The sequence below is a fragment of the Perca fluviatilis genome, chromosome 16 (genome assembly GCF_010015445.1).
Source record: "Perca fluviatilis chromosome 16, GENO_Pfluv_1.0, whole genome shotgun sequence".
NCBI classification, from domain to species: Eukaryota; Metazoa; Chordata; class Actinopteri; order Perciformes; family Percidae; genus Perca; species Perca fluviatilis.
Window position 1 is genome coordinate 17823432 of NC_053127.1, and position 15866 is coordinate 17839297.

The 15866-nt window shown below is 38.7% G+C and overlaps 2 protein-coding genes and 1 non-coding gene across 3 annotated transcripts; all 3 read left to right on the forward strand.

The window, feature by feature from the left end:
* The first annotated feature begins 910 nt into the window (after positions 1 to 910).
* cct6a (chaperonin containing TCP1, subunit 6A (zeta 1)) lies at positions 911 to 10716 on the forward strand. The gene is made up of 13 exons (XM_039826517.1): positions 911 to 1157; positions 1784 to 1847; positions 2925 to 3059; positions 3202 to 3375; positions 4557 to 4660; positions 4780 to 5050; positions 6816 to 6898; positions 8125 to 8221; positions 8304 to 8451; positions 9001 to 9134; positions 9340 to 9442; positions 10166 to 10238; positions 10338 to 10716. The coding sequence occupies exons 1-13, from the start codon at positions 1021 to 1023 to the stop codon at positions 10408 to 10410; spliced, it is 1596 nt and encodes a 531-aa protein (XP_039682451.1). The 5' UTR covers positions 911 to 1020; the 3' UTR covers positions 10411 to 10716.
* On the forward strand, positions 6589 to 6725 carry LOC120544783. The gene has a single exon (XR_005636583.1). It is a non-coding gene; the product is annotated as a small nucleolar RNA SNORA22 (small nucleolar RNA).
* Positions 10717 to 11598: 882 nt separating the features above from the next.
* Positions 11599 to 15783, forward strand: sumf2 (sulfatase modifying factor 2). The gene is made up of 9 exons (XM_039826520.1): positions 11599 to 11820; positions 11913 to 12060; positions 12155 to 12269; positions 12619 to 12663; positions 12777 to 12927; positions 13076 to 13131; positions 13572 to 13656; positions 13869 to 14010; positions 14121 to 15783. The coding sequence occupies exons 1-9, from the start codon at positions 11757 to 11759 to the stop codon at positions 14221 to 14223; spliced, it is 909 nt and encodes a 302-aa protein (XP_039682454.1). The 5' UTR covers positions 11599 to 11756; the 3' UTR covers positions 14224 to 15783.
* The last annotated feature ends 83 nt before the right edge of the window (positions 15784 to 15866 follow it).

Genomic DNA, 15866 nt, shown 5'->3' on the forward strand with positions numbered 1-15866 from the left:
TATACAAAGATTCAGGTAAACAATATTCTTAGCAAAAGAAAATATGAACATAAAATGAGAATATTAAGGACATTTGCTACAAGTACATGAAACAACAGAAGTACATAGTAAAATCATATTCAGTCAGAGGATGCTGGAAAATACAAACATTAACATATCAGACTTTAGCGAAGGTGACTGTAACTTGCCCAGTCGGGGCATGGTCTCAAGACTGTATGGCTGTATGGCTGCAGCCTGGAGCGTCCCATGTCATGCCGAATGGTCTAGGCTAGGGTGTGACTTATGCTGCCTTCAGTGTATGTCGGAAATTTGACTAAGCCTTTAAACGCATAATAAACCATGGTAGTGATCATTTTAAAAATTAAATAAAAAATGTGCAGTTGATTATACTTGAGGATGACAGTTTGCCTCCTCAGGACCTAGTGAATCGTCTCACTCAGGATTCATTTTGTGCTAATGTGAACAGGGAGTTTGAATGAGAAGCCGCCTAAGTCAAGATTTAATACTTGACTTGTCTTGCGCATACCGTTACACTTGCACACATACATATGTAGGCTACTAAGCACTTGTACATATACATGCATAGGCTACTCTCATGCATATACATGCACACATAATACTCACATAACAGAATATACCCTCACACATTCTCTCATGTGTATGTATAGTAGCCGTGCATGTGTATATGCATGTATATGCAGGAGAGAATGCTTGTATGTGCTAGTGTTTAGTACCGGTAGATATGTATGTGATGATGTGCAAGTCAAGTATACATGTATGTGTAAGTACCGGTATGTATGTGCAAGTCAAGTATTTAATTTTTGCCTAGGCGGCTTCTCATAAGTTTGAAGCTTTCTCAACAACGTAATGTCCGAACCTAGACTGGTTACTTAAAGGCAGCACGAGAACACGTGTAGGAGCCTTCTGGAAACGACTCTCCTTTCGAGAGCAGCCCGAGCAGTGCGGACTTCCTACCAGCGGTACTTTTTGCTTTTACCTCGCTGTTTGAGCTGCTTCACCATGACTGCCGTAAAAGCTCTGAACCCAAAAGCAGAAGTGGCCAGGGCCCAGGCTGCACTGGCGGTTAACATCAGTGCTGCCCGGGGGCTTCAGGATGTGCTGAAAAGTAACCTGGGACCGAAGGGGACCATGAAAATGTGAGTGCCACCGGAGCCCTTTGTGCAGCATGCGTGCTAAGCTAAATTTGCTAGTAGCTAACGTTAGCTGCAATTCACCGGTAGACTGCGCATGTAACGCTAACACTATAAGTTAGTCAGTCTGCCGATACCTGGTTATGAATTTATGTGAACATTGGGAAGCATATCCTGTGTCCAAAGTATTAGCTAAACCACAATTTCAGGGAGTAACATTTAAGGCCTCTACTAGCTACACGGATAAATGATTTTTCCCGGCGCACGTTGCCCTGCCCAGTCATCGTCATTCGTCACGATCCGTTTTGACAACCACCAAGCTTACATTAGCATGTTAGCATCAGCCGGTTGCCTGATTGCGCTAAAGATTCTCAGGACCAATCTCGATTAGGACTCAGCACAAATGTGCGTGTTAAGCGTTATAATAATATAATTAACGTTAGTTGAATTACTGAGCGGATGGAGCAGTGCATGAAACTCTGGAAATGTGTAACGTTAATGGCTGACCGAAAACTTTTAACTTCTTGACTAAATGTTATCCAAGAGTATAGTACGTTGCTGTGGGTTGTAGCGAACCAGCTTTTGCTTTGGTCAGTAACCATTAACCCTTACCTGCTCGTTTGGATCCGCAGGCTGGTGTCTGGTGCAGGAGACATAAAGCTGACCAAAGATGGCAACGTCTTGTTACACGAGATGGTAGGAAGTGCTGAGCTGTTACGTTACACTTATTCTGTCCAAATGTCTTGTCCTTTATTGTGCTACATTCTTCATTGTTGAAGTGACCACACCCCTACTTTATGTGGGTGCCATTTAAGCTTGTGTAAATATATTTGGCACAGTCCATATCAAAATAAAAATAATAAACTGTGACCTGTATGATTTAAACTTGTTTACTTAGACACTGAAAACATGACATTGCCAATCTTGGACTGTGTATAAAGTAAGCAAAGTGGTTGTTAGCTGTTTGTGTTTTGGACACCAGTTATTATTTGATGAATTTTTTTTGTTAAATGAAGAGTTTATGTAGAACTTGTTTTTATTCGTCAGAGTAAAGTACGTTATCACAAGTAATAATTTTTCTACTTAATTGGGGCACAAAACCTCTGATACATTATATGATATATTGATGAAAGAAAAGTTATTGGCACTAAATCTTAACAGCCTCAGTTCTCAAATGTCTTACATAATTAACATGCTTGCATTTGAAATGCATTATTACCTTTGCCATAGATTTTCATGTGCTGTTAATGTAGAGCTGGATGATATGGAGAAAATCAAATATCACAATATTTTTGACCAAATGCCTTGATGTTGATATTGCGGCGATATCGTAGGGTTGACTATTGGTGCTTTCACAAAATATTAACACAATGAGCGTTTTGCTAAAATAATTACCAATAAGACGGATACAATGACTAAGTGGGTAAAGGCACATAATAAAACAGTTGGTGAGTCTGGCAGGTTTAGGAAATGACCTCACTTTACTGTAAGGCACCCTTCAAAACCAGAAAAAGCCAACACTTGTGTCATATTACGATATCCAAAATTTAAGATGATATCTAGCCTCATATTTCCCAGCCCTATGTTAATGTACAGTAGCCCTCCCTGGACTATAGAATATTTGCAACAATAAACAATCTATGCTTTACATTTGAAGATGTCACCTTGGGCTCTGTGAAGTTGTTATCTATCTATCTATAGTTGCAGCCTGTTGCACTTATAAACTGTGTAGGGTTTTGCATTATGACTTGCTTTTTATGTTGTACCGTGCAGCAAATTCAGCACCCGACGGCATCACTCATTGCAAAGGTTGCCACGGCGCAGGATGACATCACGGGAGACGGAACCACCTCAAATGTCCTCATCATCGGTGAACTGCTGAAGCAGGCTGACCTCTACGTGTCAGAGGTAAAAATAAATAAATAAATAAATTTAAAAAAATGCCTACAGTCACAGGCCTGTCTGGTAATTTACCCAGAATGTACACCATGTTTTTGTTTTTTTACCTAAACTATTCCTTCCATAACTCCCTTTTGATTTGGTGCGGCAGGGTCTTCATCCAAGAATCGTTGCGGAGGGCTTTGAGGCGGCGAAAGAGAAAGCCTTGGCTGTTCTGGAGGAGCTGAAGGTGACCCGGGAAATGGACAGAGAGACCCTCATCGACGTAGCACGCACCTCCCTCAGGACCAAGGTCTACGCAGAGCTGGCAGACCTGCTCACTGAGGTGAGATAAAAGGGAATGGAGCTCAGCGTACGCAGAGCTGAGGGTCAGCATTTGACCCTACAGCACAAAACAAAGAATTTCCATAGTTATTAATACTCTTAAGGCCTTTCCCAATTCCCAGTTTGTGCTTCTCCGGTTACACTTTACTTTAAGTTTTCTACATAAGAGTGACATGACACTGTCATGAACGTGTCATAAAACATTATAAACAAGTCATAAACGTTTATAACTCTTTTTTTTTTTAGTGTCATTTGGTTTTGTCATGACACGTTAGGGTTAGGGTTCATATGTCAGTGACAGTGTCATGTGAGTGTCATGTATTCATGACAGTGTCATGTCACTCTTATGTAGAAAACTTAGAGTAAAGTGTTACCGCTTCTCCTATTCCTCTCCTGGCGTATTAGTCCCGCCTACAGGAGATTTGAGGCATTTAACAAATATGAAACCTCTTGCCTCGAAGCTGTCATTTTGAAGCAACGTCAATTAAATATGACGTAGCACAGCTGCATCAGCTGTCCATTGTTTTGTCATACGCTGTATTTTATGTCTGTCAGATAAGCAGAACAATGTTCATGACAATTTATAAATTTACTTTAAATTCAATTCACAACGTGGCATGTGACAAGAACGTACGAATGTCATAGATAATTTTTTGTATTTAACACATACAGTATAGGCTTCATATATTGTGTAAAGCATTACAAATGTTTGTATGTATATTTAATTGATTACATACACAAACGCACTTAGTGATGCATGAATGGGCTCTTTATCCGAATCCGCGTGTAGGCTTAAAATCACCCACCCACCCACCTGAATGAATTATTTTCTCCATTTTAGAGACACGCGGGACATTTCACTGTCGCCTAGCAGACCCTGTAGGCTACATGGCTTTTTAAGTTACGTAATGTATTGATGTAAAAGTTTTCTTTAACACTTTAATGATTAGAGAGGCTGCTGATAGTAATTCTAAATGTTTCCATGCAAGCAATAATGTCACTGCAGCTAATATTGTGGGACATTTAAGCAGCAAAACTAAACACTGTAGTTAGAAACTTGACAGAGGAACTGGAAGTAAACCTCTTTTCTTTTCTTGGTCAGTCAGATATTACCTATAGTAGTGAGCCAATTTATTTTCATCGTATTTCTTCTAATGGTGAATGTGATATGTTTCTCTGCAGGCTGTAGTAGATGCTGTGCTGGCCATCAAAAAACCCAATGAGCCCATCGATCTGTTCATGGTGGAAATCATGGAGATGAAACACAAGACCGACTGCGATACACAGTAAGTTTTAATAAAAACTGAAGACTCGGAACAAGAGGCAACTTGTCCCTTTACTGCAGTGGTGTATAGGGGTCCCAGACATCTAAAAGTTGTTGCTTTTTTCTTTTTTTCTTTCTCAGGCTGATCAGAGGTTTGGTGTTGGACCACGGTGCCCGCCACCCAGACATGAAGAAGAGGGTGGAGGATGCCTATGTGCTGACCTGCAACATCTCTTTGGAGTATGAAAAGACAGAGGTCAACTCTGGCTTCTTCTACAAGAGTGCCGAGGAGAGAGAGAAGCTTGTGTCTGCAGAAAGGAAGTTCATTGAGGATCGTGTGCAGAAGATCATCAACTTTAAGAACAAAGTCTGTCCCAATGGGGAGAAGGGCTTTGTCGTCATTAACCAGAAGGTATGCTTGAAGAGGACTCTTACTGTTGGTATTTTAACGGCCCTTACACTGTAGTTCTTTGTCTCTACTGGGAGCAGCAGCATGACATTTTAAAATGTGCTTTAAAACACAACCAATATGAAGCTGAAAAATATCAGTCGATCAATTTTATTTGTCACGTGAAAAATCGTAAACTGTACAATTTTAGTGAAATGTAATTCCATCAGCTACTTTAATTTTGTTTTAGTTTTTTATTTTGTTTTTTTTAAATTGGTAAAAACCTGTTCAGCGTTCCCTGAAGAATTTAGATGGATGGTAGATGTTTACAGTCGGTTGTCACACCTACATAATGTGTGGGTGATAGGGCTGCACGATATGACCTAAAGTCACGATTAATTGCACATTTTACCTCTAATGATAAATGAACAATAATTAATCACGTTCTAAATCATCTTTTCTGAAGCCAAAATGTTTACAGATGATGGACACTGCGTTGTATATTTTTTTGTGTGTTATTTTTTATTTTTTTTAAGTTGCTCAGTTGACTTGGACTCTGTTTGAGTTATCTTCCATTATGCTTTCCATGCTGACTGGTCCGGGCGAAGTCACGTGACTACACATGTGGTAGAATGTATTTCAGGAGAAAGTAGGCCTATCAACAGGAATAAATTATTGTCACGGGAAAAATAGGTCTAACAGCTTCAGAATTTCGATGACGATACATTTTCGCATTAGTAGATGATGCTGTTCTGAAGTCCCATCAATGAGCCAAGGTCATCTTATCACGTTCTTTTGGCTAATTTGCTTCAAATTACCTTTTGACATCCAGCAGAAACTGAGCAATACTTGCTTGGCTTTAACAGCTGATGCTATACAACATTACATTAGTTGGATAAAATCCGGTTTCTGCTACTTAAGGACCTCATCAGTAATTATTTTCACCAAGCTACAGGTCAATTCACACATTTTTTTTTTTTTTTTTTTTTAAGACTTTACATTTCTATATGACCACTGATTCTCAACACATTTTAAATTGCTTATATTATGCTTTTTGGCTTTTTCCCTTTCCTTTTTATTGTTATATATATATATATATATATATATATATATATTTTTTTTTTTTGTGTGTGCACATTATAAGTTTACAAAGTGAAAAAGCCCAAAGTCTACCCCAAAGGGACTTACCATCTCCAACAGAAAACACTGTTCACAAACAGCTCTATTGTAGTCGAGCCTTTACTTCTGTGACGAACGTGCGTCACTTTGGTAACACGTTATAATGCTCGCCTAGCTGCTAGCGTGGCACGCCCTCATACTCTGCTTCTGACTGGCTAGTAGTCCTTACCTAGCTACTGCGCATATGCAATGCGAACAAAGATGGAACAGAACACAGGGTGAAAAGAGGAGCTGCAGCAATGTGCAGTACAACAAAAATATGGAGTTTTTTGAAAATGAAACCATGTAAACCTATTCTGATATAACCTCTAAATACAATTTATGAACCTGAAAATTTGCATAATATGAGCACTTTAAGTGAAAAGCTGAATCAATCCTTTTAGTTGCACAGAGAACACCCAAGGATGCTAACGTAGCTCTCCCTGGTCTCTTTTATCTGTGCCACAGTAAATCTGATCTGTACCTCTGCATTAGGAGAGTCCCTTCCTCCCCTACATGTATTCAGCGGATCAGAACAAACTTAATATCACTGAAATGGGCATAAAATACACCGTGAATTATTTCTTGAATGGATGTTGATAAATGGAATTTTCACATTTTCTCTGTTTAGGGTATTGACCCATTCTCCCTGGATGCTCTTGCCAAGGAAGGCATCGTAGCCCTGCGCAGGGCAAAGAGGAGGAATATGGAGAGGTAAGAAAGTAACATATTTCCCTGTTACAAATATACGTGGCCTTTTCTGTACAATGGAAATGTTGTAGTTGCTCTGTTTCTTGGGATGTGAACTAGAGTGTAAAATGTACTGCCTTCTTTACAAAAAGGAAGAGAATGAAAGTTAGGCAAAAACAGTTCAATACGTATTATCTAAGAAGTGTAAAAAAAAATGTATTTAAAAAAAAAAAAAGAAACATCTCCCAACACCAGCTTATTAGAAACTAAGAGGTTCATAAGGTATCTAGTGGTATGCTGTTACACTGGCTTTTCTGTGTACCATCGTGAGACCTACTGATGGTAACACTGTCAGCAATTTCTCATTACTGTCCTTATTGAGACTGTTTTTGTTTTTAGAGAGCACCATGAACACACCACAGCATTCCTGCTTCATTAACAGTCGTACTTTGCTTAGCCACAAGGGTGTGCACTTCAGCACAAATGTGGGACCAGAGTGCATTGTGCTTTTTTGTGGTCCGTATAGTCTATATCCTTGACGTTACACTTCCGGGATTGCTCCGGTGCCACAGGAAATTCCACTGGATGCATGTCTTTTCAGCTTCCTTCTGCTTTGTGTTGAATTTTAAATTTGGTGGACTATTTTTGACTGCTCCTCAGATCTCTGCATGGTAAATTGAGACAAATAGCTAGACTACCTGTCCAATCTGAGACTCTCCTTTAGCGCGCTTTGAAGGAGGGTCTGGCAAAGCGAGACTATGGTCAGTACAAAGTTTTATTATCAGAGAGATGCTAAAATGTGTCAGGGTATGGCAAATTATTATTTGCTTTTACTATGTTGAGATGTGACATCTACCCTTCTAGGCCCATTTGCCAAAATTTTCTTTGTGTGAAAATCTTATAGTACGTGTCCATATGCGCGTTATTTTAACAGATGGAATCACCCCGCTTCCCAGCATTGCGCGCTAGTGGGCTTCACGTGGGGCTGGCTACTCCCGAATTTCAAAACCGACCATAATGGCACCTCGTTAAGAATACTGTCTCGTATTTTATGAAAATATTTCAGTCTCTCGATTTAAAATGTATTTGAACTACCATTTTGCACTGATGTTTATCAAACAAAGATGCAGTACCTGCCGGATACAGGGACACCTGAACAGACAATGCTTTTGCTGTCCACAGCTGCATTAGGTTTTTCCATCATAAATCAGATCAAGAATTGAGTTATACATAGTGTGTTTCCTCTGCAGACTCACCCTCGCTTGCGGTGGCATTGCCATGAATTCAATTGATGACCTCACACCTGACTGCTTGGGATACGCTGGGTTGGTTTATGAACACACGCTGGTGAGTGTTTTTCTGGGTGTATTCTTATATTTCTTCTGGTTGTATTCTTTTATTAACTAATCACCCTAAATCCTGTTTGCAGGGAGAGGAGAAGTACACATTCATTGAGAAGTGTGGAAACCCTCGCTCGGTTACCCTGCTGGTGAAGGGACCCAACAAACACACCCTCACACAGATCAAAGATGCCGTAAGGGATGGTTTGCGGGCAGTCAAGAACGCCATAGAAGATGGTAAGACACTAAGGAACCTAAGGATCCTAACATTTTACCATGTGTTTGTGCCATTTGACTTTTTTTTTTTTCTTTTTTTTTATTAGTTTTATGTTTATGTATAGTTTTATGGAAATGGGATTTATTTCAGTGATTCAGTTACAAGTCCAGTTTTGTTTTGCCACCAGGGTGCAGTTCAAAATGTTGTTCTATGTTCCTAATTTAAATCAAATTCAAGATTGGCAATAGAACCGTCAGTTTATGTTCTTTCTTATTTTGTGCATAACAGTTTGTATTGTACAGTATGTATTGGTCTTATTTGCACAGCGAACACCCAAGGATGCCAACATGGCTCTCCCTGGCCTCTCACGTCTGTGCTACAGTGACTCTGATCTTTTCCTCTGCATTAGGAGTGTTTCAGTCTCTCCCACATGTATTAGCTGATCAGAACAAACTCTGTTTTTTTTAACCAGCGATTCATTTTGTTTTAAACAAATTATTAGGACCTTATTGACCTGAGGCAATTATACTTGTTTTCTTAGTATCTTCTTTTCCTCTTTGTCTCTTCAGGTTGTGTCGTGTCTGGTGGAGGTGCGTTTGAGGTGGCTGTGGCAGATAGTCTGGTGAAACACAAGCCCAATGTGAAAGGCAGAGCCCAGCTGGGAGTTCAAGCATTTGCAGATGCTCTCCTAATCATCCCCAAGGTGAAGGATTTTTACTTCTCCCCAGACTTTCAGCGTTTTCTTTGTGGTATAGAAATCTCTTGCTTCTGCATTATGCTACTGGTAGTATCTCTGGTTCTTCTTCCATTGTTACATTAAACAGGAAAAATGGTAAAACCGCTTCATTTGTTAGCATTCATACTGTATCAGCTTCTGTTGATTTTAATAATGCATCTCCCTTTTATAGGTTTTGGCCCAGAACTCTGGCTATGACCCACAGGAGACCCTGCTGAAGCTGCAGATGGAGTACAAAGAGTCTGGTCAGCTAGTTGGAGTGGACCTCAGCACAGGTCAGGACCACAGCACACTGTTAAAAGATTGAGTTTTGCAATATATTGCAAGATCGCCACATCACAATGGTTTTTTTAAAAGCAGCAACATAAGACTATTAACTTGATGAAGTTTGAAGTGCTTTCATTTTCAAGTTAAACTGTAATAAAGTGCAGAGAATTTGAGCCTTTTTTAATAAACCTTTTTCACGGCAGCCATGTTGACATGTCATAGCAGGAAAAGCACAGGTGTATTCAAAACCATTAATGATGGCTGCATTCCACTTAGGAGAGGCCCTGGTATTGGGCATGCTGACTCACTGAAATAGCTCACTGGGACACTTGATGGAACTGAGCCATCGTTAAGGTTATCACTTTCAGCTGTGCTTTTCCTACTATGACAAGTCAAAATGTCTGCTGTGAAAAAGGTCCATACATTGAGCATCAAATAAATGCTCAGTTATACAGATGTCAAACAGCATTACATTGGCAAAAGGATGAACTATGAGAAACCAGAACAGTTTCTGATTAAAGTGTTCATAGTAAAGGATTCACCTTTACCATTCACCAACTCCAAGACTGCACATTTGTATTTTGAGTCTCACTGTTGTGGTTATTTTTATTATTATTTTTTTGCTCTTTGACTCTGTGTATTCCTTTTTTAGCCCCCAAATACCTGGTTGGATCATAGTGCACTTCTATCGCCAGCTTGTTTTTTTTACTTAAAATCCTGTTGTTCTTCAGGGGAGCCCATGGTGGCAGGAGAAGCAGGCGTTTGGGATAATTACAGCGTAAAGAAACAGCTTCTCCATTCATGGTGAGATGACACTTTTCTTTACAAGACCATTGAATATTTGAAATTCTCCGTATGCATTAACTCCATCAATCTCTTATGTGGCTCTTTATTCCTTTACAGCACGGTTATCGCCAGCAACATCTTGTTGGTGGATGAGATCATGCGAGCTGGAATGTCTTCTCTCAAAGGTTAAAGGTCAACTGAAGAAGCTGCAGCTGTTATCATACTCACAGGAATAGTTGTTTACCTGACGGTTCAGTCAAGGTGTTCCGGCTCTAGGAACTCCAAAGCACCCCAGTCTGATGGACGGCCGGCTGTACACCCCACGGCGTCCATCGCAGCGTCTGTCAGAAACCTTTGTTATGCTTTTCGTGGGTTTTTTTCATGGATTTGTCAATGCCTCCCTCTGATTGGTTTATTTATGAGATTTTGTTAAAAGCACTGACCTCTGCCACTCGGTTATGTTTCTACCCATTAAAGACTTTCTTGGCTCTTGAAAGATGTAGTAGTTTGTTTTGAAGAGTAATTGGATTAAGAGAAACATCATCAGAAATAATTTTTCTGCTTGTGAGAGTACACAAATGTAATAAATCACATCTGGACCTACCTACTGAAACAAACCCCACCAGTTTAGAATTTAACTTCAATACATTAAAAGTACTTTTTGGTACTTGAACCTGAGCATTTCAGTTTTCTGCTACTTCTGCTTGACTACATTTCTAAATTTGTACTTTTAACTTAAAATAAAAGCTGTATTTACTTTAAAGAGATTTTACACAAAAGTGAAAAGCTTATAAAATATGCACTGTTGGAGCTTAAACTGCCCTACAAAGTTGGCTAAACTTGGATTCATCTGCACCAGTTAAAGTGCTTCTCCCACATGAATGCTTCAGAAGTAAAAAAAAAAAAAAAAAACCTTATCTACTCCTACTTGGTAAAGGGTATAGCATATTTCTTCGACCACTAATCATAACCAACTATTTAAACTTGAGCTGTGAAATATATTCTTGTGATTGCATTTGTTACAATTTCAGTTTTCAGTAAGTCTATGCATGTTTAATTTGCATAAGCTTCTAAAATAAAAACACTGGATGGCAATTTAGAATAAAAATTAAATATATAAATAAGATTTGTATACATTTTAATTTTTTATTGACTTCAATTTAGTCAAAGCATCAAATTTTTAAACCTTAAACTTTGGAGTAGTTTATCTTCAAGGCTTTGAATATGACGAAATCTAATTACTATATAGATATATTTATATCTGCAACTTCATACGATATCGTTCATCCAGGGGATGAAGAGGAGTAAAAAAAAAAAGGGGGAAAAGAAATGAACGCTGAAGCGGAACCTTTTGTTTTACACGGAACATGTTTATCGTTGAACCCATTTCTGTTGCGACGGTAAAATATGTCCGACAGAGAAATGAAACCATTTAATCGAAGTTTGAGAAGTTTTGTTGCTAGCTAGTTAACTCTTAAACGTGTATTTGTATACAGCGCTATATATACACACACATATGTGCTTAATGTCGAATTCATGTCAAAAATGAACTTTAAAATAGCGTTCTTGATATCCGCGGTGTTTTTACTGGCAGTGTCGGGTAAGAAATCACCTTTTCATTCTCTGAAAATACCGAAACATAAATGATATTACATTGAATTAACATGATCGAGATATTATCCCGACACACAGAAGCAGATGAGATGCTGAGTATACCAGGAGGAAAGCTGATAATGGGAACCAGTGCAGCTGACGGGAGAGATGGAGAGGGCCCCACCAAGGAGGTTGAACTGCAGCCTTTTCAAATAGACAAATACCCTGTCACAAATGGTGATTTCAGGTAATCAACCTTGAAACCTGATATCAGGGTGATTTTGATAATGATTAAAAAAATAATATAACAAAGCCACTGACTTGGCCTTTATTGATCACAGAGACTTTGTGAGAGCGCAGAAGTACAAAACTGAAGCTGAGACGTTTGGTTGGAGTTTTGTGTTTCAAGATTTTGTGTCAGAAGAGCTGAAGAGCAAAGTCACACAGAGAATCGAGGTAGGCCTACCTACAAATAGTAAGATATAATGCTGTTCAATGTTTTACATGTAATTTATATATTTGGGCTTTGAGCTCTTGGTCTGACAAAAAATAAATAGTAATACAACTTTCACCGTTGGTGTTTTAACTTTTTTTTAACATTTTATAGTCAAAACAATGAATTAATTATTCAGAGGATAAATAGATAAGTCTATAAAAAGTAATTAGAAACATTTCAAGAAACATTTGGCTGTTTGATACACATACTGTACACTATTGCAATACACTTGGTCTAATTTATGGATAGCAATTACCATTTGTAAGGTTGTCTTGTGAATAGCTTTGGACTCTTATCTTTCCCATCCAGTCTGCTCCTTGGTGGTTGCCTATAGAACGGGTGTTTTGGAGACAGGTGAGGTCATGAGTTTTACCTTGAATTCCTATATATTTTTTTTATTTGAGTGTGTATATCTCCCAGCATGCCTTCATTGTCTGCCTTTGCTCCTTTCACCCTCTACTGTTCAGCCTGCAGGACCTGGTTCAGGCATTCGGGAGCGCCTGAGCTTCCCGGTGGTTCAGGTGAGCTGGAATGACGCTCAGGCCTTCTGCCGGGGGAAGGGCAAGAGACTGCCTACTGAGGAGGAGTGGGAGTGGGCTGCACGAGGGGGGCTGCAAGGTACACAGTTTATGCACTGAAAGCATAGAAGAAATACTGTATGTGCCACCGATAGTGTTGTATTTACTTGACAGTATGTTCGCATCTACTCTTGACTAATGTCAGTGTTTGCTGTCCTCTTCACTCTTTCCTGCCTCATGTGATCAAGGTCGGACTTATCCGTGGGGTAACAAGTTCCAGGCAAACAGAACCAACCTGTGGCAGGTCAGCCTACAACAATAATGCATGTTGCAGTAGCATAAGCACATGCTATTGTCATCATAGGATGCTTTGACTCTGGATTCACTGATACAGACACTGACGTGATAGTTTTCCACTCATTTCTGCAGATTATGATACCATTTTCTTAGACTTAATATACACATTTGGGTGCCAAACTGATTAAACTTCATCAGACCTACCTATCCAAAGGTTATTATGTGCTGCTGCTTTTTAATCGACTATGATGACTTGACTTTATTAATAATTTGTATTAATTGAGATACTTTTTGAAAAATGCAACGGTAAAAATTACATGTTTGGTGCAATTTTACACTTTAAATCAGTGAATACCAGCAGATATTGTAGACATATGAAACATATGAGACATGAAAAAACATTTTCACATGAGAAGACATGATAACTTCATTTTCTGTATGTTTTAGGGATCGTTTCCAGATGAAGACACTGCAGAGGATGGGTACCATGGCGTATCTCCTGTCACAGCATTTCCTCCTCAGAACAGTTATGGTAACTGTCCCTTAGTTAAATTAAAAAAAATAACGAAATGATATATGATTATAAGTGATACATTGTAACAAAGATGTCTTTAGTTTAAAGCAATAGAGAGAAATAAATGTTACAAAACTGTTTAAACCAAAAAGAGTCCAGGCCTTATAATATTATAAAGGTTTACTCTGCCTGTGTGTTTCTTAACACTATAAGAGCGATTCTTCCTGCAGGACTGTATGACATGATGGGAAACACATGGGAATGGACAGCCACACCCTTCCCAGCAGCACAACCAATGTATGTGCTGCGTGGTGGCTCCTGGATTGACACAGTGGATGGTTCAGCCAATCATAAGGCACGCATTACGACCAGGTGAGTTATTAAAACAAAAAACAAAAAAAAATGCATTTTTAGACTCTTGTCCACAGAGCAACTGTACGACAGTCCCAAGTGATTGAGGGTTATGATTCTGTGTCCCGCAGGATGGGCAACACTCCTGACTCTGCCTCTGATAACCTGGGATTCAGGTGTGCTGCCAGCAATGGACAGAAACAAGGGAAGACAAAAGACAAAACTGAACTGTAGCAACAAATGGGAAGTTAAAATAATAATGATCTTTTGAACCAAACAAAAGAACAAGCAAAAAGGAAAAGGACCAATTAAGTACCAATGACTAACAATGAGTTTTAATGAATAATGATGGTGACAGACAGATGTGAGGGTAGAAACAAACTGTATTTCTCCCATGGAGAACTTAGATTTTTTTTTTTTTTATTAAATTGAAGAATAGGAACAAACTACTAATAACTAACATTCAAGAAATAAATAATTTTACAAAGAAAAAAAGTCCTTTGTAACTGTTTTTCCATAACGTAGTTATACCAAAACAATAAGAATATAATGCTGATAATTTATGGGCATGACTGAAGAGACTTGTTCACTGAATGGAAGAAATAGGACACTCTTTGACTGTCATTGGCAGTTCCTTCTACACGCTGGGATCTGTCTTTTGTTGAGCATTTTTATGTGACTGGAGAGTAAATCGGTCCATCGGTTTAGTCACAGCCTCCTATAATGCCGTCTTTGTCTTTTTGTTTCTTTCTCATCCCTAATGTCCAGCTGAGGCTGACTCATTCTGTTAAACACCACAGACAAGAAGTTTTTTTAATCTAAATTCCAGTTTTATTTAACTATCAAGTAACTGTATATAAACCCAAGATAGAATTGAGTACCTTTGAGTTGGCCACACAATCCAGAGGTAATATGCGTGTGGAGTGAAACATGTTTTTAGTGACATTGACAAATGTTCACAAAAGGCAAAATCAGAGCTGGCACTTTTGTTCTTGTAACATACAGAATGTGGACAGTGTTGCAATTTTTAAATGGAAAAGCATGTAACATGTAGTTTTTCCACACAAAAAAGCTAATTGTATAAAACTACTTGAAATTGGACTTCTTCATTTTTTTTTTTTATTTCCCCTAAATGCAGCCTCTTATATTAGTCACATGATGTGAAACTGTTGCTTAATACATCAGTAGTTCACAAGGATTTACATTCATCTGGATGATTGCAGACCCTTCAATACTGAAAACTTCACAACAAGATTTGTATTGAAGCCATAGATTAAACCCACACTGGGCTAAAAATGAAAGCAAAGGTTTGACATATTCGCTTTCAGGTGGAGAGTTTAGTCAACAATGTGACAATATAATAATATTACCCCAAATGTCATGACACTAAGTTATTTGCTGGGACATGTTTGTTGCAAAACCTTATCTATAAATACTGGCACAGAGAAAGTTTCCCACATGCTCTTATTAAGTTCAACCTATTTAGAATTGAATGTAAATTATTGGATATGATAATGGAGAAAATAACAGGTTTCGTCTGAAGACTGACTCCACCTATGTACTTTATTAAGCGGTGACCTACTTCCTGCAAAATATTATACAGAGTGCAGCACAAAGACATGTTTTTAGTTATAAAATGGGACATGTTGATGTGTCATTGACTCATCTCTGCTCATGTACGTGGGAGATTTGTCACCAAAAATCACCCTCTTAGCCCAACTGCTCGGAATGAGTACAACTGGTGTTTTCCCTGATGCATTTTAATTCCAAAAATAAATTGACTAGGCAATCCTACACTTTACCTGACTGTAAATTACTTTATCTGTTTTCTCTGGTTACTGTCTTCAGCCCCCTGCTCTGTATATTTGCGTTGCTTG